The sequence below is a fragment of the Pristiophorus japonicus genome, chromosome 22, assembly GCF_044704955.1.
Source record: "Pristiophorus japonicus isolate sPriJap1 chromosome 22, sPriJap1.hap1, whole genome shotgun sequence".
In the NCBI taxonomy this organism is placed as follows: Eukaryota; Metazoa; Chordata; class Chondrichthyes; family Pristiophoridae; genus Pristiophorus; species Pristiophorus japonicus.
Window position 1 is genome coordinate 18,882,576 of NC_091998.1, and position 24,777 is coordinate 18,907,352.

Below are 24,777 nucleotides of genomic sequence, written 5' to 3' on the forward strand. Positions count from 1 at the left end.
ACCTGTACCTTTGACATCTTCTGATTAAATATTAAAAGCTATCTCCCCGCTCAAACTTACACAATGTACCACCAACTGAGTTTGAGCGCGAAAAGGCCAAAACGAAATTGGTTATAGGACCTACAGAACCACCGGGAGTGTGGAAGCAGCTGGAGAGGTTGGAGGTTTTGGAAGGTGGGGGAGGTTTTGGAGAGTGGAGAGGGGGGATTTGGAAGTTGGAGAGCTTTGAGCTTGCAGCTTGTATCTAGAGAGAGCTCTCTCTCGCTCTCGCTCTCGCTCCACCAGAGGAAGAAGCAGCAGTTCCGCAGACGAAGCCACCGAGACTGAAAACCAGCAGGCAGTGGCAATGACTTCCCACAGCTGAGCTGAGCAAGGAAACCAACCAGAGGTTGGAGGTTGGAATCAGCTTTTGGGAGTTGAGTCAGCTTTTCACAGGGCCCTCGCTCTGGGGAAGGTGTGCTTAACTCTAGCAGCTTTTTGCTTAGGAGCCAACCGAAAGGCAAAGAGAAGAAACCGGCGCAACATCGAGGAGGAAAACCGAACCGACCAACAACGTAAAACCCACCCCAGAGGGAACCCGAGCTGAAATAAGTGCCCCCAGAACCCCGGAGTTGATAGGATTATGAGTATAGCCCAAACCCCCTCACAGACTCAATTTAGGATAGGAATTGGTAAGATGGGTGGAAGTGGGTGGTGTGGTTGTGTGTGAGTGGAATGTTTTAACCTCTTATTTTCCCCTTCCCTGTTGTGAGATTTTTCATGTTGTTGAGTGAGATTGTGCCATTACTGTTATTTATGACCTCTTCCTATGCCCTCTATCTTGGTGGTTACTATTCTAAATAAACAACATTAGCCATTTTGTACTCTTACCCACTGTGTCTAGTGCCTCATTACTCACCCATCCTCATAAATCGCACGTACAGAACCTCAGGGGAGTGTGGATTCGAACCCACACCCCAAGCTCCCCTTACAGTACAGGAGGTAGGACATTCCCACCTTTCTAAATTAAGTCAATGTGATAAGTTTGCTTTTAAATTGCTCAAGGTACATATGAACCATGTTAATCCAATGTACATATAACCTGACCTTGGTTTGCTTGATGCTATCATGGTGAAGATTGTCACTCCCCAGCTGTCATCGACACCTTGTCTAGCACACATGTTCCAAATAAATGGATAGATATATTCATTAATATTAATCAACATTTTACGTTAAATTTGGGAATGGGCAAGTGAGATTTTAATCTAATTGAAACATACAAAATTCTTACAGGGCTTGACGTGGTAGATGTAGGGAGGATGTTTTCCCTGGCTGAGGAGTCCAGAACCAGGGGCCACAGTCTCATAGAGGCCGGCTATTTAGGACTGAGAGGAGGAGAAATGTCTTCACTCTTTGGAATTCTGTACCATGAAAGAATGGGTGACATACATAATCGATGACTGGTAGAACTTGCTAAAGGTGAACTGGGTGTGCTCATAGACATTAAAATACCAAATTATTGTGGAGCAGCCATCAACAATTTGTATTGTGCTCTGATTGGGCTGCACCTTAAATACTGTGCCCATTCTGGGCACCAAGGCACAAGAGAAACCTTCAGGCCTGGGTGTGATGTAGAGAAAAGCTACAAACTGATGCCCAGTAAGTGAGGATTGAGCTTTGAAGGAAGACAACAGTGATGGGACTTTATAGAAGTATATAAGGTCCTATGTAGTCCTAGTCTTACATTACAACAGTGACTTCATTGGCTGTAAAGTGTTTTGGGACGTCCTGAGGTCGTGAAAGGTGCTATATAAATGCAAGTCTTTCTTTCTTTAAAGGCGACTTCAAATTAAACCATGACCATAGTGCAAAGAGCATGGGCTCAAACTGGTGAAAGGCAATCTTAGGACTGATGTCAGGAACTTCTTCACACAAAAAGTGATCAGCATTTGGAACAGACTTCGGGTAGAGTAAGGTAGGTGAAAGTGGAGAGGGGGGGGCCTTTAGATTTTTTTTTTCTGGACAGATGAACTACGATGGCCTACGTGGGCTTCCTTGTCAGTGTCTATTCTGTGATTTTATGATATGCCCATTCATGTGGAATGGATACTAGGTATCATATCACTCTCAACAGATAAGTACATTCTACAGTAACAGGCAAAGTAACCATTTAGCTTCGTAAGTGAATTGTTTGGTCACAGGAGAATAATACAAGCAATGATAAAGAAAGGACCAGAGAAACTTAGAACATTTGAAAATTGTCTGCAAAATAATCGGAAGAGGAATAGGAAGCAAAATATTGCAGATGTTGGAAATCTGAAACGTAAAATTTGGAAACACTGAGGCCAGACAGCATCTGTGGCGAGTTCTGATGAAGATGTGTACCTGACATTTTGGTTGTTTGACCTCTCCACAGATGTGATTAGCCTGCTGCAGGTTTCCAGCCTTTCCTGTTTTTCAGATAACTAATAAAACAAATGGATAAAACTCTACTGGAATAATGGGAATAAAGAGGTAATTCATTTCAGGAATAGATTGCAAAGACCCTGAGCGTCTGATCTAAGTAACATTCCTGCTATTTAGTGTTGTCTGAGGGAAAGGCTGAAAGGGTTAAGGCTGAGCTGAGTGGAATGCTCTCTATTTCCTTGTCAATGACTTGAAATGTGACTGCTCATTTAGCCGACATGCAATAATCACATTAAAGTCGAATAGTGTTGCTGTCCCAACGACAACAATTCTATACCGAAGGGAGTGATTGTCGAGTCTGGTGCAATCTTAGATACTGAACTTGTTACATGCTGATTGAGCTGCTGATTAATCAATTATTTCTTGACATGTGGTTGCAAATATTCACACTACACACTGGAAATAGTGAATAGTCATTTCAGCAGCCCACATCTCTCAACAGTGAAGCACCATCATCAACCACATGTTCAATAATAACAAGGATTGAGGAGTTCAGGAGAAAATTGATGTTTATGTAATATGGAGATTTTGATTGAAAGATGTATTTGCGAGATATGATTACAAAGTACAGTCAGAGCTTAAAAGCTTGATTTGCTATTAATTTGCTATTAAATTATTCGGTGGATTCTGCTATGAGCACCAGTTAAAGAGTTGTGCCAAAAGACTGATTTTAATTACATCAGACACATGTACCGAGCAGCACATTTTGATCTGTTAGCTTATCGTCATGTACATATGTGACAGACTTTAGTAATTGAAGATCTTTCACAACCATATATTTTTGTGTTATTTATGGTTCATATTTGTGAAGTGTCCATTGTACCATCTTGTGCCATTTCAATGCATCTTTCAATATGAAACCAAGCTTACATCAACAACAACAACTTGGATTTATATAGCGCCTTTATCGTAGTAAAACGTCCCAAGGCGCTTCACAGGAGAATTGTAAGACAAAAAATTGACACCGAGCTACATAAGGAGAAATTAAGCAGGTGACCAAAAGCTTGGTCGAAGAGGTAGGTTATAAGTAGCGTCTTAAAGGAGGAAAGAGAGGTCGAGAGGTTTAGGGAGGGATTTCCTGAATGCACGACCACCAATGATTGACTTATAATCAGGTAATTTAACAAATATATAATTGAGGATCTGGCTATAGCACTTGATTAGCGATATGGATATAGTAGCAATGATTGTTGTGTTTTTCTGCATTATTATGATTATTTCTCTGCTGTTGACAACATTATTTTAACAAATGCACTAATTAGTGCACATTTTCAGAAACATCCTTCCTTGAGGTTTGATAGGATTGTGTACGCTGTGTGGTCCACGAAATGATGCCTGTTGTACAGAGAGTCATTGCAGTGTTTCTGTTCATCTTTCTAACATCCTTAGACACGGGTGTTTGTATAACTTAGTATTTCACTGGAACATGAAGAATATTGTTTCAAAACAAACCAATTGGCAAGAAATGTTTATTTATTAGCCTAACTTATTGATATGTAATCCATTTTAGCATAATAAGTTATACTCTCATATTTCATAAGGATAGATTTTACAGTTTTTGAATTGTAGCCAATAGTTTATGCCATAAGTATCTTAATATTCAGATCCTCATTCAGGCTTGTTTAGCATATGCCTCCTTTACATGAAAAGCATTATATATAAATGTAAATTGTAATGTCAAAAATAATTATACTCTGCAATTTTTATAATATTTATTTTGTAGTTATTCTAATTTGCTGATAGTTCGGCTTAATCAGCATAAATCATTAATATATTGCATTCACTATCATGAATATATTCTTCAAGTTTTACAAAATTAAAAGTTAGTTAAATAAAAACATGATCAAGCGCGTGTCTTCCCCTTTCTGGTCAAGCAGTTTAACCCATGAGTGACTGAAGCATTGTAAAGATACTGGGGGATGAATTACTGCAGGGGCTCTCCTGGTCATGCACTGTAACTAGCGGAAGATCTGTGGCAACGCGATTTCTCTGGGGTCTTCGTGGATCTTCTGTTGAAGTTATGGCGGAGGATCGGGAGAACCCCCGTGAAAATCCAGCCTTTGAAGGCTCGACTCGATAGGGTAAGTCTTACGATGCTCTGCCGACAGTGGGGAGCCTCGCTAGTTGCAGGCACAGATCAGGAAATTGAGTCTTTGACGTCGTGCGCCAAATTTGCTGCGTTCCCGAGACATGATCTTGAGAGAAGCAAGGTGACTGTGCTGCGGGCATGTGCAAGGCTCATTTAACTGGAATATTTATGCAGGTGCCATGAAGGATTGAATGACTTTAAGCAAAGCTTAGCCCAGTGTGCCCCTCACCCAGACAAAACGGGCCATGACTGCTCAACAGAGCCGGTCTGCATGGGACGTCCACAACTTTGCTGTTTTCTCAGTTTAAAAAAAAAATCATTCATGGCATGTGGGCGTCACAGGCAATTATTGCCCCTGAGTTGGTGGTGGTGAACTGCTGCAGATCACGTGATGAAGGTACTCCCACAGTGACTTTGTCATAGTGGTTTGGTACAACTGAATTCCCCTTTCAGACTGCAGTTGAATCAACCACATTGCTGTGGGTCTGGAGTCACATGTAGGCCAGACCGGGTAAAGACGGCAGATTGCCTTCCCTAAAGATATTAGTGAACCAGGAGTTTTTTTTTTATTATTATCATTATTTAATTAACTGAATTTAAATTCCCCAGCTGCTGTGGTGGGATTTGAACTCATGTCTCAACAGATCATTACTCCAGGCCTCTAGATTACTATCCAGTAACATAACCACTATGCTACCATTTTCAGTTGCTGTTGAGGGCTAATTTAAAAAAAATTATAGAACACAAGAAATAGGAACAGGAGTAGGCCACCTGGCCCCTCGAGCCTGCTCCGCCATTTAATAAGATCATGGACTCAGCTCCACTTCCCTGCCCGTTCCCCTTAACCCTTTATTCCCTTAACGCTCAAAAATCTGTCTATCTCCACCTTAACATATTCAATGACCCAGCCTCCACAGCTCTCTGGTGCAGAGAATTCCACAGATTTACAACCCTCTGTGAGAAGAAATTCCTCCTCATCTCAGTTTTAAATGGGCAGCCCCTTATTCTGAGACTATGTCCCCTAGTTTTAGTTTCCCGATGAGTAGAAATATCCTCTCTGTATCCACCTTTTCGAGCCGCCCATTATCTTGTATTTTTCGATAAGATCACCTCTCATTCTTCTGAATTCCAATGTGTATAGGCCCAACCTACTCAACCTATCTTCATGAGTCAACCCCCTCATCTCCGGAATCAACTTAGTAAACTTCTCCAATGCACGCACCTCCAGGCCGGATTCAAGACCGTCCCAACCTCTGTTATCGAACTGCAATGTGCGCACGACGCATGCATCTGTGCACATTCAGAGTATGAACTCCAAGTCATTAGTCAACATCTTCACTGCGGTGTATGAAAGCATGGGTCTTACGCTAAACATCCGTAAGACAAAGGTCCTCCACCAGCCTGACCCCGCCACACAGCACTACCCCCAGTCATCAAGATCCACGGTGCGGCCCTGGAACGCGGAGTCAGAGGAAATGTATTAGCATGGATAGAGAATTGGCTGGCGAACAGAAAGCAGAGAGTCGGGATAAATGGGTCTTTTTCGGGTTGGGAATCGGTGGTTAGTGGTGTGCCACAGGATCGGTGCTGGGACCACAACTGTTTACAATATACATAGATGACCTGGAAGAGGGGACAGAGTGTAGTGCAACAAAATTTGCAGATGACACTAAGATTAGTGGAAAAGCGGGTTGTGTAGAGGACACAGAGAGGCTGCAAAGAGATTTGGATAGGTTAAGCGAATGGGCGAAGGTTTGGCAGATGGAATACAATGTCGGAAAGTATGAGGTCATCCACCTTGGGGAAAAAAAAACCGTAAAAGGAAATATTATTTGAATGGGGAGAAATTACAACATGCTGAGATGCAGAGGGACCTGGGGGTCCTTGTGCATGAATCCCAAAAAGTTAGTTTGCAGGTGCAGCAGGTAATCAGGAAGGCGAATGGAATGTTGGCCTTCATTGCGAGAGGGATGGAGTACAAAAGCAGGGAGGTCCTGCTGCAACTGTATAGGATATTGGTAAGGCCGCACCTGGAGTACTGCATGCAGTTTTGGTCACCTTACTTAAGGAAGGATATACTGGCTGGCTTTGGAGGGGGTACAGAGACGATTCATTCGGCTGATTCCGGAGATGAGGGGGTTACCTTATGATGATAGATTGAGTAGACTGGGTCTTTACTCGTTGGAGTTCAGAAGGATGAGGGGTGATCTTATAGAAACATTTAAAATCATGAAAGGGATAGACAAGATAGAGGCAGAGAGGTTGTTTCCACTGGTAGGGGAGACTAGAACTAGGGGGCACAGCCTCAAAATACGGAGGAGCCAATTTAAAACCGAGTTGAGAAGGAATTTCTTCTCCCAGAGGGTTGTGAATCTGTGGAATTCTCTGCCCAAGGAAGCAGTTGAGGCTAGCTCATTGAATGTATTCAAGTCACAGATAGATAGATTTTTAACCAATAAGGGAATTAAAGGTTACGGGGAGAGGGCGGGTAAGTGGAGCTGAGTCCACGGCCAGATCAGCCATGATCTTATTGAATGGCGGAGCAGGCTCAAGGGGCTAGATGGCCTACTCCTGTTCCTAATTCTTATGTTCTTACAACGTAGACCACTTTTCATTCCTCGGGAGCCTATTATCAATAAGGGCAGACATCGATGACAAGATTCAACACCACCTCCAGTGCGCCAGTGCAGCCTTCGGCCACCTGAGGAAAAGAGTGTTCGAAGATCAGGTCCTCAAATCTGCCACCAAGCTCATGGTCTACAGGGCTGTAGTGATACCCGCCCTCCTGTATGGCTCAGAGACGTGGACCATATACAGTAGACACTCAAATCGCTGGAGAAATACCACCAACCCTAACCCTAACCCTGCAAATCCCCTGGGAGGACAGACGCTTCAACTCTAGCGTCCTCGACCAGGCCAACATCCCCAGCATTGAAGCACTGACCACACTCGACCAGCTCCGCTGAGCGGGCCACATTGTTCGCATGCTTGACATGAGACTCCCAACGCAAGTGCTCTACTCGGAACTCCTGCAGGGCAAGCGTGCTCAAGGTGGGCAGAGGAAACGTTTCAAGGACACCCTCAAAAAGCCTCCTTGATAAAATGCAACATCCCCACCGACACCCTGGAGTTCCTGGCCAAAGACCACCCTAAATGGAGGAAGTGCATCCGGGAGTGCCGAGAGCATGCAGAAACCAAGCGCAGGCAGTGGAAGGAGCGTGCGGCAAACCAGTCCCACTCACCCTTTCCTTCAACGACTGTCTATCCCACCTGTGACAGAGACTGTAATTCCAGTATTGGACTATTCAGTCACCTAAGAACTCATTTTTAGAATGGAAGCAAGTCTTCCTTGATTTCGAGGGACTGCCTGTGATAATGATCCTTCCTTAGATACGGACACCAAAACTGTACCTCATCAATACCCTGTGCAGTTGTAGCAGGACTTCTCTGCTTTTATACTCTATCTCCCTTGCAATAAAGGTCAACATTCCATTTGCCTTCCTGATTACTTGCTGTACCTGCTTACTGACTTTTTGTGTTTCATGCACAAGGACCCCAGGTCTCTCTGTACTGCAGCACTTTGCAATCTTTCCCCATTTAAATTATAATTTACTTCTCTATTTTTTCTGCCAAAGTGGATAACCTCACATTTTCCCACATTATACTCCATCTGCCCACTCACTTAGCCTGTCTATATCCCTTTGCAGATCTTTTGTGTCCTCCTCACAATTTGTTTTCCCACCCATCTTTGTATCATCTTGGCTACATGATACTCGGTGCTTTCATCGAAGTCAGATTGTAAATAGCACCGATCCCTATGGCACCCCACTAGTTACTGTTTGCCAACCGAAAAATTACTCATTTATCCTGACTCTCTGTTTTTTGTTAGTTAGCCAATCCTCTATCCATGCTAATATATTACCCCCAACCACGTGAACTTTTATCTTGTGCAGTAACCTTTTATGTGGCACCTTATCGAATGCCTTCTAGAAATCTAAATACACCACATCCACTGGTTCCCCCTTATCCACCCTGCTTGTTACATCCTCAAAGAACTCCAGCAAATTTGTCAAACATGATTTCCCTTTCATAAAACTATGCTGATTCTGCTTAATTGAATTATGTTTTTCCAAATGTCCTGCTACTGCTTCCTTAATAATGGACTCCAGCATTTTCCCAATGACAGATATTAGGCTAACTGGTCTATAGTTTCCTGCTTTTTGTCTGTCTCCTTTTTTAAATAGTGATGTTACATTTGTAGTTTTCCAATCTGCTGGGGCCGCCCCAGAATCCAGGGAATTTTGGTCGATCAAAACCAATGATTTGCAGCCACTTCTTTTAAGACCCTAGGATGTAAGCCATCAGGTCCAGGGAACTTGTCCACCTTTAGTCCCATTATTTTACTGAGGACAACTTCTTTAGTGATAGTGATTGTATTAAATTCCTCCCTCTCTATAGCCCTTTGATTATCTACTATTGGGATGTTTTTAGAGTCTTCTACCGTGAAGACCGATACAAAATATTTGTTCAAAGTTTCTGCCATTTCCCTGTTCCCCATTATTAACTCCCCAGTCTCATCCTCTTGGGGACCAGCAGTTACTTTAGCCACTCTTTTCCTTTTTATGTACCTGTGGGAACTCTTACTCTCTGTTTTTATATTTTGTGCTAATTTACTTTCATAATCTATCTTCCCCCTCTCTCATTTTTTTAGTCGTTCTTTGCTGGCTTTTAAAAGTTTCCCAATGCTCTGGCCTCCCACTAGTCTTGGCCACATTGTATGCCCTTGTTTTTAATTTGATACCCTCCCTTATTTCCTTAGTTAGCCATGGATGGTTATGCTCTCTTACTTCTCATTGGGATATATTTTTGTTGCGAGTTATGAAATATCTCCTTAAATGTCTGCCACGGCTTATCAACCGTCCCATTCTTTAATCTACTTTCCCAGTCCATTTTAGCAAACTCTGCCTTCGTACCTTTGTAGTCTCCTTTATTTAAGCTTAGGACACTGGTTTGAGATCCAACTTTCTCACCCTCCAACTGAATTTGAAATTCAACCATGTCATGGTCACTCATTCCTAGAGGATCCTTTACTAGGAGATCATTTATTAATTCTGTCTCATTACAAAGTATTAGATCTAAGATAGCCTGCTCCCTGGTTGGTTCCACAACGTACTGTTCAAGGAAACTATCCCAGATACACTCTATGAACTCTTCCTCAAGGCTACCCTGGCCAATTTGCTTCGTCCAATCAATATGAAGGTTAAAATCGCACATGATTATTGCCGTTCCTTTTTTACAAGCCTCCATTATTTCTTGATTTATACTCTGTCCAACAGTGTAGCTACTGTTAGGGAGCCTATAGACTACACCCACCAGCAACTTTTCCCCCTTAATATTCCTTATCTCCGGTCAAACTGATTCAACATCTTGATCTTCTGAGCCAATATAATTTCTCACTAATGCACTGATCTTATCCTTTATTAACAGTGCTACACCACCTCCTTTTCCTTTCTGTCTGTCCTTCCGAATTGTCAAATACCCCTGAATATTTAGTTCCCAGTCCAGATCACCTTGCAACCATGTTTCTGTAATGGCTTGGCAATTATTACTGCACTACAAGTTACAGCTAACCCGTTTAGCCTCTCCTGGCACTTGCTACTTTCCCCAGCCCTAACCAACAAACACTCTCCATACAAGGGAGAATCAAAAAGATCAGAATTATTTAGTGCTGTTTACATTGCGAAAGTGTACTAAGCCCTACACCCTTGGTGACCCTATTAGGTGTTCTGGCCCCACTCGACAGCCTATGGTCCTGTTTAAGTGCTCCCTGAAGGGAGGAGCAAGTGTGGTGTCAGCAACTACATGAGCAGCCCAAACAGCTTAGTTGTATCCTGACCACCTCCCTGCTGAGGCCAGCACTTTAGCTGGTGTCGTGTTTCTGCTGGCAATGTACATTATGAGCTCAGTATTGAACTGTTACATGCCCCATTTTAGTGAATCCTACTACAGTTTAAGTCAACGGTAGCATAGTGATTATGTTACTGGACTACTAATCTGGAGACATGAGTTCAAAACCCAGCGTGCTACAACAAAGTCACTGTGGGAGTACCTTCATCACACAGACTGCAGTGGTTCAAGAAAGTGGCTCACTACCACCTTCCTCAAGGGCAACGAGGGATGGGCAATAAATCCTTGCCAGAGATGCCCACATCCCAGGAATGAAAAAAACATTGTGCCCTCTATTTTGTTGCATGGCAAAGGGTTGCAAGGGGTAAATGGTGTCTGCATGCTATCTCCCAGAGGGCACAGCACATAAATTGATGTCACACCTGCTATGGAGGCAAAGTGGGCACCTCGCCTTCGCACTTCTGATACCATCACACTTCCACCTCATTTTCTGTCAAGAATGATGGGCTGGGTCATTGTATTTACTTGCTCCGCTATCTCTGCCCTCCTTTAGCTCCACACTAAAGGCACTATGTAAATGCAAGTCTTGGTTGCTCTTTTGACAAAAGGTATACTTGTTTTCCAAACATATTAATGTCTCTCCTAATCAATGATTCAAAATATCTGATTGAAGTTTCTTTTATTAGTACATATTTATATACATTGCACCTCAGGAAACATTCCTCACAGTCAAACACATTCTGCTTGTTTATGCCTCAGTATTTAACAGTGTAATTATTCATGCAGCAACCAATTGACTGAAGTTATTGCCCTGAGAATATCTCATTTTTTTCTATTGTATAAATAGATACTTCAATTCTGCAATCTCTCAGGTTGCTGAAGTGCTGCACCTCATGTCCATTAACATGCATGTCTCATTGTCCCATTCAGCTTTTATTTATATTCGGCATTTGGCGATAGCTGCTGCCCGCTTTTCCTTGTTTAAGCACTTTCTCTCTTCACTGCACAGCTTTCACTGCAGGAGCTGGTTCGTGTTTATCTTCCTGATCTTTTGTTAATTTTGTCTCTTGGTCTTTTAGGATTCCCTTTTCTGTTGTGCCTGCCAAGTCAGTCTCATCTCCCACCGTTGTTTCTGCAGTCTTTTCTTTTGTTTCAGTGGCTTGTGGCCCTTCAGTCTCTTCTTTAATCTTAGCCTTGTCTTGTTCTTCGTCTACTTTTGGATCAGCAACCTTTATCTCTTCAGTCCCTTTTGTTTTGGCTGCTTCCTTCTCTTCATCCTTTTCTTCAGTTTCTTTTGCACCTTCCTTCTCTTCATCCTTTGCCTCTTCAACCTCTTTTGTTTCAGCTGCTGCCTTCTCTTCATCCTTTGCCTCTTCAACCTCTTTTGTTTCAGCTGCTGCCTTCTCTTCATCCTTTTCCTCAGTCACTTTTGTTTCAGTAGCTTCCTTCTCTTCATCCTTTTCCTCTTCAACTGCTTTTGATTTAGCAACCTGCTTCTCTTCAGCCTGTTCTTCTTCCTTTTTTTCTTCAGTTTCTTTTGCTTTGGCACCGTCCTTCACTTCATCCTTTTCCTCTTCAACCTCTTTTGCAACCTGCTTCTCTTCTTCCTGTTCTTCATCCTTTTCTTCAGCTTCTTTTTCTTTGGCACCCTCCTTCTCTTCATCCTTTCCCTCTTCAGTTTCTTTTATTTCGGCTGCGTCCTTCTCTTCATCCTTTTGTTCTGCAGCCTCCTTTTGTGGTTCAGTTGCCTCTTCTGCCTCTTCTTTTGATTCAGCAGCCTTTTCCTCTTCAGTTTCTTGTGGTTCAGCTGCTTCCTTCTCTTCATCCTTTTCCTCTTCAGCCTCTTCCTTTGGTTCAGCATCCTCCTTCTCTTCATCCTTTTGTTCTTCAGCCGCTTCCATTTCACCCTCGTCTTTTGGTTCCGTTGCCTCTTCCTCTGCAGCCGCCTCTTGTTGTTCCGTTGCCTCTTCCTCTGCAGCCGCCTCTTGTTGTTCCGTTGCCTCTTCCTCTGCAGCCGCCTCTTGTTCTTCCGTTGCCTCTTCCTCTGCAGCTTCCTCTCGTGGTTCCGTTGCCTCTTCCTCTGCAGCCTCTTCTTTTGGTTCAGCCGATTCTTCCTCCGCAGTTTCCTCCTCTTTTCCTGCTAGCTCATCTTGTTTGGGTTTCTCTTCCTCAGGCGCTTTATCGGAGTCCTGATCAGTTACCATTTTGTAGCCAGCAGCTTCTAGCTCTGCCATATCAACTTCCTTTGTTGTTGCACTGATAATTTCTTCTACAAACCTATATTGAGGCATAACCTTTGTAGGGGTGGTTTTTGTCTTAGTTGACACATAAGTTGCATGTTCTGAAGGCTGTGGTTTGTATGGGAATAATGAAGGAGTGAAGTCACCGAATCTTGTCTCTTCACCTTCAAGGAGTTTCCTTCAAATAGAAAGTAAATAACTTTAGTACGTTGATAAAATATATACAGCATAGAATATAAAAGCTCTTACTTATGAATTAGATTTGTAATTAAGATTAAAGAATATTAAATTGAGGTGGAATGAGTGAGTTATTTGTTCTTTTTAATAAACTGGATTATGATATTTCTCGTGATACTGATGGCACGAGGTTATAGTATGCTATCCTTTCACCTTTGTGGTAGGGGTTCATATCCATCCCACTATTGGGTGGAGCTCTCCTTTTCTGGTAGCTGTAAGGGCTCTAACTGAAATAAGGCCGGGCAGTCTCAGAGTCAGAAACTGGCTGAACTTGTTCTGAAGATTTCTTATTAAAAAGAAAAACTATTGCCGTGTATATTCTGATTAAACGTGTGTGTTTTAATTATGGTAAATGGATCTCGTGTTCATTGAGATACAAGATGTGAATGCTGGGGAATGGGACACTTTCTCCAATGTTGTGTTGGCATCAAGCATTGCCTTTGTTTGGCCAGCCACAGAATAAATCTTCCTCTATTCTCCCTTCAGAAGAGTATTTTTTTTTGTGGTTCCCAAACTAGCCATTCTTCAGGTTTCTGTAAGTGAGACTACAAATTATTTGGCTGATTTCATGTTACATGGCCATACTCTTCTTGGTTTAGATGGTGCACTCATTCTGCACAGAACCCTTGCAGCCAATGGAGAGAGGAACTTTATTCCCATCAATCTAGGATGACTATGAACCTGGTTCCCAGAGGTGACAGCACAGTGTGCTAACTCAATGCATTACCCAGTCCCCCTGAACTACGTTATTGAATGAATGCTGCATTTCCTATAAGGATGACAAACAAAACAGCTTCCATTTCAGAACAAATAAGTTTCATACACAAGTGGCTCTTATAGCATTGTTACATCGTAGAGTGGTATCAACTAGAAATCAATGGTATTTACGTATCTTGTATTTTGCCAATTATATTTCGAATCATCACACATTTAGTTTGTGAACCATTGTTTTAAGTAGATTAGACTGAAATCCTGGATCAGAAACTTTGACCCTGGCTCTGACCAACATAAAAAGTCAATTTTGTTTTATTTCACCCTCTCCCTACTTTAGATAAATGAAAAGAAGATTTATCAAGCTGCATTTGAGTGTGTAATCCTCTATGCCTGATTTCCGTCTATATGCTGCGTCCAGGCTATCCTTTCACACCCAAGAGCAGTTAAGAGAGAAAGCTATTTGACCACAAACAGCGTCACAGTTGGACCTGATCCTGTTCCCATTTGTGACAACGTATTTTTGTCTGGTTTTGGGTTGGGGGATGTACCTTTAAATGCAGTCGCAATAGACAAAAGACAAAAACCAGCTTCAATTAAAGTCAAGCCTCCAGCCTAAATTGATGCAAATATTGCGAGGATAGATCAAACTGGTTTTCAAACCTTAGGCTGGAGGGGAGAAACCCAATCGACAATCAAACAGACACGTGATATGCGATGTGTTCAGTTAGGGTTTTAATCTGGCCGTTGGTTATTCGATCCAGAGTTGTTGGGAAGTACTTATGCTAAGTTGAGCAGAGCTGTGCAGAACTGCAGAGTGAAGTCACTTAGAATCTCCAGGAGTCAGCTCCTGCAATACTGAAAAATGCAAGATGAAAGGAATCACTGTGCAATTAAAGTGTAAATTTAAAAGGGTAATAATTTAGTATAGGGTTTGCAAGTTTTATTTTCCTTTTAAGGAGCAAAATAAAATAAAGAAAGACTTGCATTTATATAGCCTCAGGACATCTAAGGTTTACGAGGATGTTGCCTGGACTGGAGAATTTTAGCTATGAGGGTAGACTGGATAGGCTGGGTTTGTTTTCTTTGGAACAGAGGAGGCTGAGGGGAGACCTTATTGAGATGTATAAAATTATGAGGGGTTTAGATAGAGTGGATAGGAAGGACCTATTGCTCTTAGTAGAAGGGTCAACAACCAGGGGGCATAGATTTAAAGTAATTGTTAGGAGGTTTAGTGGGGATTTGAGGGGAAATTTCTTCACCCAGAGGATGGTGGGGGTCTGGAACTCACTGCCTGAAAGGGTGGTAAAGGCAGAAACCCTCCCCACATTTAAAAAGTACTTGAATGTGCACTTGAAGTGCTGTAACCTACAGGGCTACGGACCAAGAGCTGGAAAGTGGGATTAGGCTGGATAGTTCTTTGTCGGCCACTGCGGACAATAGGCTGAAATGGCCTCGTTCCGTGCTGTAAATTTCTATGATTTTATTCCAAAGCGCTTTACAGCCAATGAAGTACTTTTTGGAGTGTAGTCACTGTTGTAATGTAGAAAACGCGGCAGCCGATTTGCGAACAGCAAGCTCCCACAAACAGCAATGTGATAATGATTGGATAATCTGTTATCCATAGCATAAACATTATAAATATAGACATGTTATTTTGCTGTCATTTATTTATTTGATCATCTTTTGTTCATTAAATTTGTTTGCTAGTTTAATCGTAAAATGAAGTTTGATACTGTGATGCCCTGCTACTTATTGCACATGGGATAAAGAATCCTGTGGTGGCATAGGATCAGTCTAGTAGTTAAAATATTTATCAGCAAGGGTTTTTTTCCTGTTTATTATCCCGGACGCACTACTAAAGATTACCTAGTTACTGAGGCTCGTGAAGATGCTCCCAAAGTGTTCGGGAGCTGACGCTCGGCTATAAGAGTAATTTGAAGTACAGAAGCTGTAAAATCTAGAATAAGGAAGATTTAAAGTCCCCAGGTCTATTTTCCAGCAGATGTTACTGTATTGTGATTATTGAATCATAGAATACTGCAGCACAGAGGGAGGCCATTTGGCCCATTGGGTCTGTGCTAGCTCTTTCAAAGAGCAATCCAGTTAGTCTTATCCCCGCAATTTTTTCGTTCAAACTCAAATATTTTCCCTTTGAATATTTATCCAATTCCCTTTTGAAGGCTACTATTGAATCTGTATCCACCACCCTCCGTTAGTGCATCCAGATCCTAACCACTTGTTGCTTAAAAAAGTTTCTCCTCATGTCACCTCTGGTTCCTTTGCCAATCACCTTAAATCTGTGCCCTCTGGTTATCGACCCCTCAGCCACTGGAAACAGTTTATCTTTATTTACTCTATCTAAACCCTTCATCATTATAAACACCTCGATCAAATCTCCTTTTGGCCTCCTCTGCTCTAAGGGGAATAACCCCAGCTTCTCCAGTCTCTCCACCTTGGTAGTGGGAACCCTGCTTGATGTTTGTTTTCCCTGCCTTAGCCTAGGGGTACTGAGGCCAATTGTAGAAACCCATTATTGTCCAACGGAAATCTACGGATCCAACACAGGCCAGGAATGGAGCTGAGGAAAGGTGGCTGTGGATCTAGGTGTAATTTTACCAACAATATCATCAGAATATAAATGTGTGTGTTATTTTTTTGCTGGAATTTTGAAAATGATGGTTTAGTTCAAAATGATAGAGAATCACTTTGCCATCAACACAGTGAAACAACAGAGGTGTGAATACCACTTCTGTTTTGTTTCCGTGTCTGTCAGAGAAATTGCACTCAATCGTTCTGTGCAATCTAAGGAAGTTGGACAGATTGTGGAGCTTTCATTTAGTTGTGATAATTCAGCATTGGATCCTTTAGCCCATCCACACACTGTACTTGAAGAATCAGTGGGACTGCATCAGACCCACCCTTACTGTATATTTCATTTGAAATCTCTTCCTTTTTGAACCATTGGTCTCGCACTCAGTTTAAGTAGCAGTTGTGATCTGTGGATTTCAACATGCATCATATAGATTGTATAAGATTTGCAAAAAACAATAATTATCTGCAGATTTCTAATTTTGTATAAAATATTGGATGACATTTGTAAAGGCGACAGAACCACTGGGTATCTTCCTTATTTATAGGCTCACTAAACTAAACAGCTAAACTAAGCTAAGCTCCCCAGTATTATTGACCCTTTTACTCTGGTGCAGTTCTACTGCGGCGCTCCAAGATTAATTATTCTTGCAGCGGTTGCGGCATCATTTGACAGGGAGTTAATTTATTGATTGCCCATCACGATTATGTGTGTGCTCCGTAAAGTGCAAAATAAGATGGTGATTGGGAATACTGCAACTTTAACCCTTTCTTGCACTTTTTTCTTTGGCTCAAATTGGGAAAAAATAGAGTTATTCCTTGCGGGACTGGGGGGAGGGGGTGTAGGGAGGGGTGTTGTTGGTCTCCTGAAGTAACTTTGGTGGGAGACCGGTGGGGACATAATGGATCCAGGTCTCCGCTATTTCTGCCAGTTTCCTGATCGCTATCCAATGGGAGAATTTCTATTCATCCCGGGCCAGTGGCCAGAGGCGGTGACACATTACCCCAAGAGACCCTGCTACTTCAGCTCATTCTGGATCCCCCGGCCGAACAGTGGAGTCCAGTATTGAGCTCCACACGGGCGCATGTGCCTTTTACAAGACATTTTTAGTGGCAGATTGGCCACTTTACCAACAGGGTTGAGGAGGTCGTGGCCAGGGTTATCGGGGGGTGGGGGGGGAAATGATGTGTACCCACAGGGTGAGGTGCCGGAGTTTCTGGCAGTCATGAGCAGGCAAAAGAGGTGCACCCAAAGTAGCGATTGTGCCCACCAGCCCCTTGGAAACGAGGTGCCCTCCCACTGACCTCGCAAGCTCTGCTGGGGTCAGCGCGGCAGACCACTTTTGGCTTCATGAGCCGAGAAATTTTGAGGGTCAACAGATCTTAATTTGGAATTGGTACAGTTGCGAATAACAGAACTCTGCCAAATTATTTGGTATGTTTCAGCCTGTAGGGTCAGCATGTTACATGGCCATCTATCCAAAACACGAATATCACAACTATTTTGTTGAACCAATAATCAAGTGCCCTTTGATTAAAGGGGACACTAAAACCGACAGATTAACATGTAACAGATTCGCGTGTCATCCTTGTGCAGGAGCCATCAAGCAAACTCTACTCTAACGCTCATTAGTTTATGTGCAACGGCACAAGGCAGATTAATTTTGCTCTCAATGGGTTTTTTTTAAGTATCAGATCAACTCAAAAGAACAACATTCTCCTTCCTCTGTTGAGTAGTTGGAGTTAATAGCATGAATTAGTCCTGCTATGGTGGAGGTGATTGTAATCAAGGTTTCAGTGACTCTCCTATGGCACTCATATTCAGGAGTATTGCATAACTACAGCAAGCAAGAACTCTTTGCACATAATTTAACCCCTTTGCAGGTTCAGGGTATATCACAGTTCGCTTTCAATCCTTCCCACTGCAATTATGCTCACCCCCCTTTTGATAATTGATACATTGCAAGTATTAGCTCACTCTTCTCTCTGCAACTAGCACCAGCACAAGTATCCACTTATCCTACCTGTAGGAGGCGATCTCCACATCTAAAGCCATTTTGACATTCAGCAGATCTTGATATTCCCTCAGGTGAAGATTCATTTCCTGTTTTGTACTTCTAAGCTCGGTTTCTAATTGATGAATGGCATCCTGTAAAACAAATAGCAAATGCTCTATTTTAATGGAGGGAATGGAAATAGAATCAAACAATTTCATGTTATAGTGCAGGAATTCTCACCTGGTATTGGATTAAATCTCCATGGTGTCTGTCTTCAACAACATTCATCTGTTTCTCCAAAGACTCCTTCCTCCCTCTTATTGTCTCCAGCTCTATATTCTTGGACTGTAGTTGCCGATTGTACTCGTTGATCTCCTGCCTTGTGCTCTGTAGAGCTTCTCTGTTGACTTCTGCTGCATCGTTGATTTTGGCTATTCTGGATGTGAACCATTCCTCAGCATGCTGCATGTTGCCATTGGTGTATCCTTCCATTTGGGCTCGGATCTCCCTCAGGGCTCCCGTCAGGTCGGGCTTGGTGAAATCTTTCAGTCCAACACTGACCTGCGAGGCTTGGATCTGGGCGAACAGATCAGCCACCTCTTCCTCGTGGTTGGTCTTCAGGAACACGATTTCCTCCATGAGCGACTGTGCTTTCCTTTCTAGCTCCAACTTAATCAAGTTGGCGTTGTCGCTGTGCTTCTTGTAGGCTTGAATACTTGCTTCGGTGTCGTGTCGAATTTGTACTTCTTCCTCATATTTCCCCTTCAGTCGTTGGAGATCTTCCTCCAGGTGCTCACGGTCCAGGTGAATCTGCATCTTCTGGTTCTCAATTTCTTGGATGAGGTTTCGTAACTCTGTCATTTCTGGCTCATAGATATTTGCAAGGCCGGATTGAGAAGTTTGCCTCTCCCTCAGGTCTGTGATTTCGGCCTCCAGACCCTTGTTCTGCTGCTCCAGCTGCCTGACCTTGTCGATGTAACCGGCGAAGCGGTCGTTGAGACCCTGCATCAACTCCTTCTCGTTGGCGCTGACCACGTTGGGATCTTCAGTGAAGAGGCTGGTCTGGTAGAGCTGCCCACCGTCCGAGTGCCTGTGGGCTGGTGAGCTGTACCCTCGGGCGCTGTGCTTGAGGGACGAGGCGGTTCCCCTGGACCAGCTCTGGGTGCCGAAGGCCATGTCTCGGGGCAGGTTCCTGGAGGAGTCCGGGTGCAGCTTTCTCGCTGGAAAGGCGTCTAGAATATCCCAGCTGTAACTCATCTTGCTGCCGCAGGACTGGCTGTAACAGTGCCGAACCACATCTTTCGCTGAACCTTTTATTGGGAGAGCAATGCTGACGCTGCTAATTCGATCTTTGATTACTTAAAGGAAATTTGTGAAGCTTGCACTCTTTTTATGCTTTGCATTTAAAATGGCAATGCACATTGTATGTGAGCACTCTGATACACGGTTTCTCTAATGCTATACCAGCTGAAAGAATCGAACGATGCCCTTCATTTAAAAAAAATAAATTCTCATAGTAATTACAATGCAAAATGATTTTTCGAATGGGGTTTCTCTTTTACCACTCCTGCATAAATCTAATGGTCGTGTTGTTAGCGAATCGCACTGTGAATTAACCTGTGCAGTGCCACGGAAACATAGAAAATAGAACATAGAAGTATTAGACCATTCGGCCCTTCGAGTCTGCACCGCCATTCAATATGATTATGGCTGATCCTCTATCTCAACACCATATTCCCATTTTTCCCCATACCACTTGATGACTTTTGCCAGGACATGTCCATGGGTGCTTGCAAGCCGAGGTGTTACAGAGAATGGACGGGTGCAGATTTGAATGGCACTTTGCTCAGGTCCCAGGGTGAGTCATATTGAACAGGGCAAATGTCTCACACTTCCCTCCAAAAGCGGGGCTCGGAAATTGGAACGCAGATTCATTCCGGGCTTCCCCGGGGGATTAGCTCCAGAGGGTATTTATTGATGTCATGGAAGAGGTGAGTTCCTCGTCCGGGACTCTTTTTGTTTTGCACAAATTTAATTCAGTAACGGAAAAAAAATCTATAGAAAAATCAATTTTTGAGAACATCTGTCAAACTTCACACTCCAAAGCCCCAAATATTTTTTTATATAAAGAAGGAAAGGCATGCTGCTTCCCCCCCTGATCTGGAGGTAGGAATTGATATGCTAATTATAATCTTCAAACTTCTTCACCAAACAGTAATTAAACTCTGACTGACCTCAGAACATAAGAATTTGGAGCATCATTTGGCCCCTGGAGCCTGCTCCGCCATTCACTGAGATCATGGCTGATCTTTTACCTCAACGTCACTTTTCCATCCGACCCCCGTATCACTCAATTCCCTTAATGTGCAAAAATCTAGCGATCTCAGCCTTGAATATACTCAACGACTCAGCATCCACAGCCCTCTGGGGTAGAGAATTCCAAAGATTCACGACCCCGAGTGAAGAAATGCCTCCTCATCTCGGTCTTAAATGGGCGCCCTTATCCTGAGACTGTGCCCCCTAGTTCTAGACACTCCAGCCAGGGGGAAACAACCTCTCAGCATCTACCCTGTCAATCCTCCTCAGAATCTAATATGTTTCAATGAGATCACCTCTCATTCTTCTGAACTCCAGAGATTATAGGCTCAATCTAGCCTCATAGGACAACCCTCTCATGCCAGGGATTAATCTAGACCATTTATTTAGACCATTTCCTCATGGGCATTATCTGCGCAGTGTTCTTAAAGGGATAGGTCAGCTTAGCAGCTAAGCACCACAATCACATTCCAGACCTCAGACTACTGATGAGCAATGCCACAGGAGATTATCTAACACACAGTAAAAGGCAAGGCCACATCAATTAAAAAAAGATTTCGGAAACAGCATCTGAAAGGACAGCTTCAAACTAGCTACAGGATGGTGATGGGTGGTACACAGAATCCACAGCTCAGAAACAGGCCATTCGGTCTATGCTGGTTCAAACCGGTTGCCTGTCACTTTAATTCTCCACCCTACTCCCACTCTGACCTATCTGTCTTTGGACTCCTACACTGTGAGCTCAATGTAAGCTCGAGGAACAGCACCTCATCTTTTGATTAGGCACTTTACACCCTCCCGGACTCAAGATTGAGTTCAACTTCAGATCATAACCTTTGACCCCATTTTATCGGATGGCAGCTGTTGATGAATCTGCCATTCCCTTTTACACCTCCTCTAGACCCATCTTGTGTTCATTTACCCATCCCATTACCATCTCCTTTTGCCTCAGTGGTTTTGTGTTTTGGTCTCTCCTTCCTTCCATCCGATCACAGACCTTCACTTTTGTCCTTTGCCCCCCTCTCACTTTTCCCTACCGCTGTACTTGCTTAAAACCTGTTACATTTCTAATTTTGTTCAGTTCTGCTGAAAGATCAGCGACCTGAAACATTAACTCTGTTTCTCTCTCCTCAGATGCTTCCTGAGCCGCTGAGTATTTCCAGCATTGTCTGATTTTATTTCAGGTTTGCTGCATCCGCAGTATTTTGCTTTTGCATCAGTGGTCCGTGCCACTCTACTTCATCTAACCCTATTGTGCACTTTCACATAAGGCCATGTGTTATTTCAGAGGGATAAAGAAGGGAGATAATCATCATTATCATAGGCAGTCCCTCGGAATCGAGGAAGACTTGCTTCCACACTTAAAATGAGTCCTTAGGTGGCTGAACAGTCCAATACGAGAGCCACAGTCCCTGTCACAGGTGGGACAGATAGTCGTTGAGGATGAGGGAGGGTGGGACTGGTTTACCGCACGCTCTTTCTACTACCTGCGCTTGATTTGTGCATGCTCTCGGCGATGAGATAAACATAGATAAAAGCAGATACAAAAATACTATGAAGAAAATAACATTAAAAAAATAAATCGTAGGGAACTCATTGTTTAATTTTTTGACAGCATTTTGGACTTCAGTGCACAAGATGTCTATTTATTTACTGTTGATTTCATTACACCAAGTAAGGTGAGATAAACCATCAAGAAAACAGAAGGAACCTTGCCCCTTTAAGAGTTTTCTGTACAGAACCACTCAGTCTTCCCTTACTGCATTGATGATACGTCTGCCTTGCTGAGTCATATGCAGTTCTCTTTCTCCTGCCATCGGCACCTTTTGCAGCGTGAGCTGGTCTCCTGTGTATGAGCAGCAGACTTGGCAAAAAGAGGGAGCGCGCTTGAAACACTGAAAGTCTCGCATATGTTTAGAACGCCTATAAATTAAACTACAGACAAAAGATATGCAAAAAAAGGAAAAGTCACTGAGTAAAAAAAGCATTCTATTAGACCAAACTTCTTTGGTTGAAGGACCCCAGTTCAAAATGGATTAGTAATCACGGATGCCCCCCCCCCATCTAAATTATTATTGCCCCCTTGTATTGATACTGTACCAGGATCTTCTGACTTCCGTCAGCTGTGGCTCAGTGAGCAGCATGCTCGTCTGTGAGTTCAAGTCCCACTCCAGGAACTTCAGCACAAAATCTAGGCTGTTGCTGTCAGAGTTGCTGTCTTTCAGATGAAATGTTAAACCAAGGCCCCCCCCCCGCCACCGTCTGCTCTCTCAGGTGTACGTAAAAGATCCCACGGCACTATTTCGAAGAAGAGCAGGGGAGTTATCCCCAGTGTCTTGGCTAATATTTATCCCTCATTCAACATAACAAAAAAAAGATTATTTGGTCATTATTACATTGCTGTTTGTGGCAGCTTGCTGTGCGCAAATTATACTCACCCATGTAATAGAGGGCCAGTAACAAGCCACTGTCACTGAAGGAAAAGAAAGTCACTCTCTATCTTAGAACATAAGAAATAGAAACAGGGGTAGGCCATTTGGCTCCTTGAGCCTGCTCCGCCATTCAATAAGATCAAGTCTCAAAGTGGTTTACAGCCAATGAAGTACTTTTGGAGTGTAGTCACTGTTGTAATGTAGGAAAGCAGCAGCCAATTTGTGCACAGCAAGCTCCCACAAACAGCAATGTGATAATGACCAGATAATCTGTTTTTGTTATGCTGATTGAGGGATAAATATTGGCCCAGGACACCAGGGATAACTCCCCTGCTCTTCTTCGAAATAGTGCCATGGGATCTTTTACATCCACCTGAGAGAGCAGACGGGACCTCGGTTTAACATCTCGTCTGAAAGACGGCACCTCCGACAGTGCAGCACTCCCTCAGCACAACACTGGAGTAACAGCCTAGATTTAATACTCGAATTTCTGGAGTGAGAGTTGTACCTACAACCTTCTGACTCTGAGGTGAGGGTGCTACCCACCGTGCCACAGCTGACACTAGTAGGAACTAATGTAGGGAGTAATGCCCACAGTACAACAGGATACTTCTGTCCCGAGGACCAAAATTTCCAACAAAAAAAAGACTCAATACAGTCAGTTAATAGATTTGTGTGTTTGGCGAATTGCAGTCTGCTCAGAGGTTCAGTGGAAGGTAGGCCATGCCTATCCAAGAAGAATCTGACAGCAGTAATGAATGCTGATAAGAACACAGCGTGTCCAGTCTCTGTCTAGTCCTCATAGATTCTGAGCAGAGCACACTCTAAGAGAAAGCCCAGAATAGTTGTGAGGTGTAGATATATGGGAATATTACACTCTTTCAGTTGAGCTGGGGAGAGATGGCCTTCCTTTGATAACTTTTGAAGGATTCCTTTACGACCATATTAAGAGATGTTTGGAACGATGTGCGGCGCCTGCAGCTGAACTGATCTGTGACGGCTTAATACTGTCACAATGAGACAAGGGACTCAGCACTTGCACCCCTGACTGACAACTTGCCCAGCGGCACAAGACGAACATAACTACAGAGATTGAACAGCATTTTACGCACAGTTGTCTGAGGAACAGCTAACAAGCGGACTGAAAATAAAGTGACAGCAATGTGGAGGTTGAACAGTGCGTTGTCCCACATTTCAAAAAAGTAAGGAAAGAAATGAGTAAAACAAGACAGGAAAAAGGAAAACAGAAACAGTAATAGAATGACGCACTTAGATGCAGGAAGAATGTTCCCGACATTGGGGAAGTCCAGAACCAGGGGTCACAGTCTAAGGATAAGGGGTAAGCCATTTAGGACCGAGATGAGGAGAAACTTTTTCACCCAGAGAATTGTGAACCTGTGGAATTCTCTACCACATAAAATTGTTGAGTCCAGTTCGTTGGATATATTCAAGTGGGAGTTAGCTGTGGCCCTTACGGCTAAAGGGATCAAGAGGTATGGAGAGAACGGAAGTGGGGTACTGAAGTTGCATGATCAGCCATGATCATATTGAATGGTGGTGCAGGCTCGAAGGGCTCGAATGGCCTACTCCTGCACCTATTTTCTGTGTTTCTATGTTTCTAAACACAAAAATAAAGGGGAAAGAAACAAGAATTTGCTGAATGCATAAATATTAGAACTGCCTAACTTCTTAATGAGCGTGAATGCAGAAGTGTGTTAAAGAAAACATGAGGCTCGATCAAGGTTCAACTCATTTCTTTCTCTTCAATGATAACGACCCACTGTTCTTCATAAAATGAGACAAGACTGACT

General features: G+C 43.1%; 1 protein-coding gene across 1 annotated transcript; it reads right to left on the reverse strand.

Moving 5' to 3' along the window:
• Positions 1-11,439: 11,439 nt before the first annotated feature.
• Positions 11,440-19,475, reverse strand: LOC139235178 (alpha-internexin-like). Its single transcript, XM_070866398.1, has 4 exons — positions 18,459-19,475; positions 18,246-18,370; positions 12,682-12,859; positions 11,440-12,609 (listed from the first exon to the last, which is right to left on the reverse strand). Exons 1-4 carry the CDS (start codon positions 19,473-19,475, stop codon positions 11,440-11,442), a joined length of 2,490 nt encoding a protein of 829 aa, XP_070722499.1.
• Between the last annotated feature and the right edge of the window lie 5,302 nt (positions 19,476-24,777).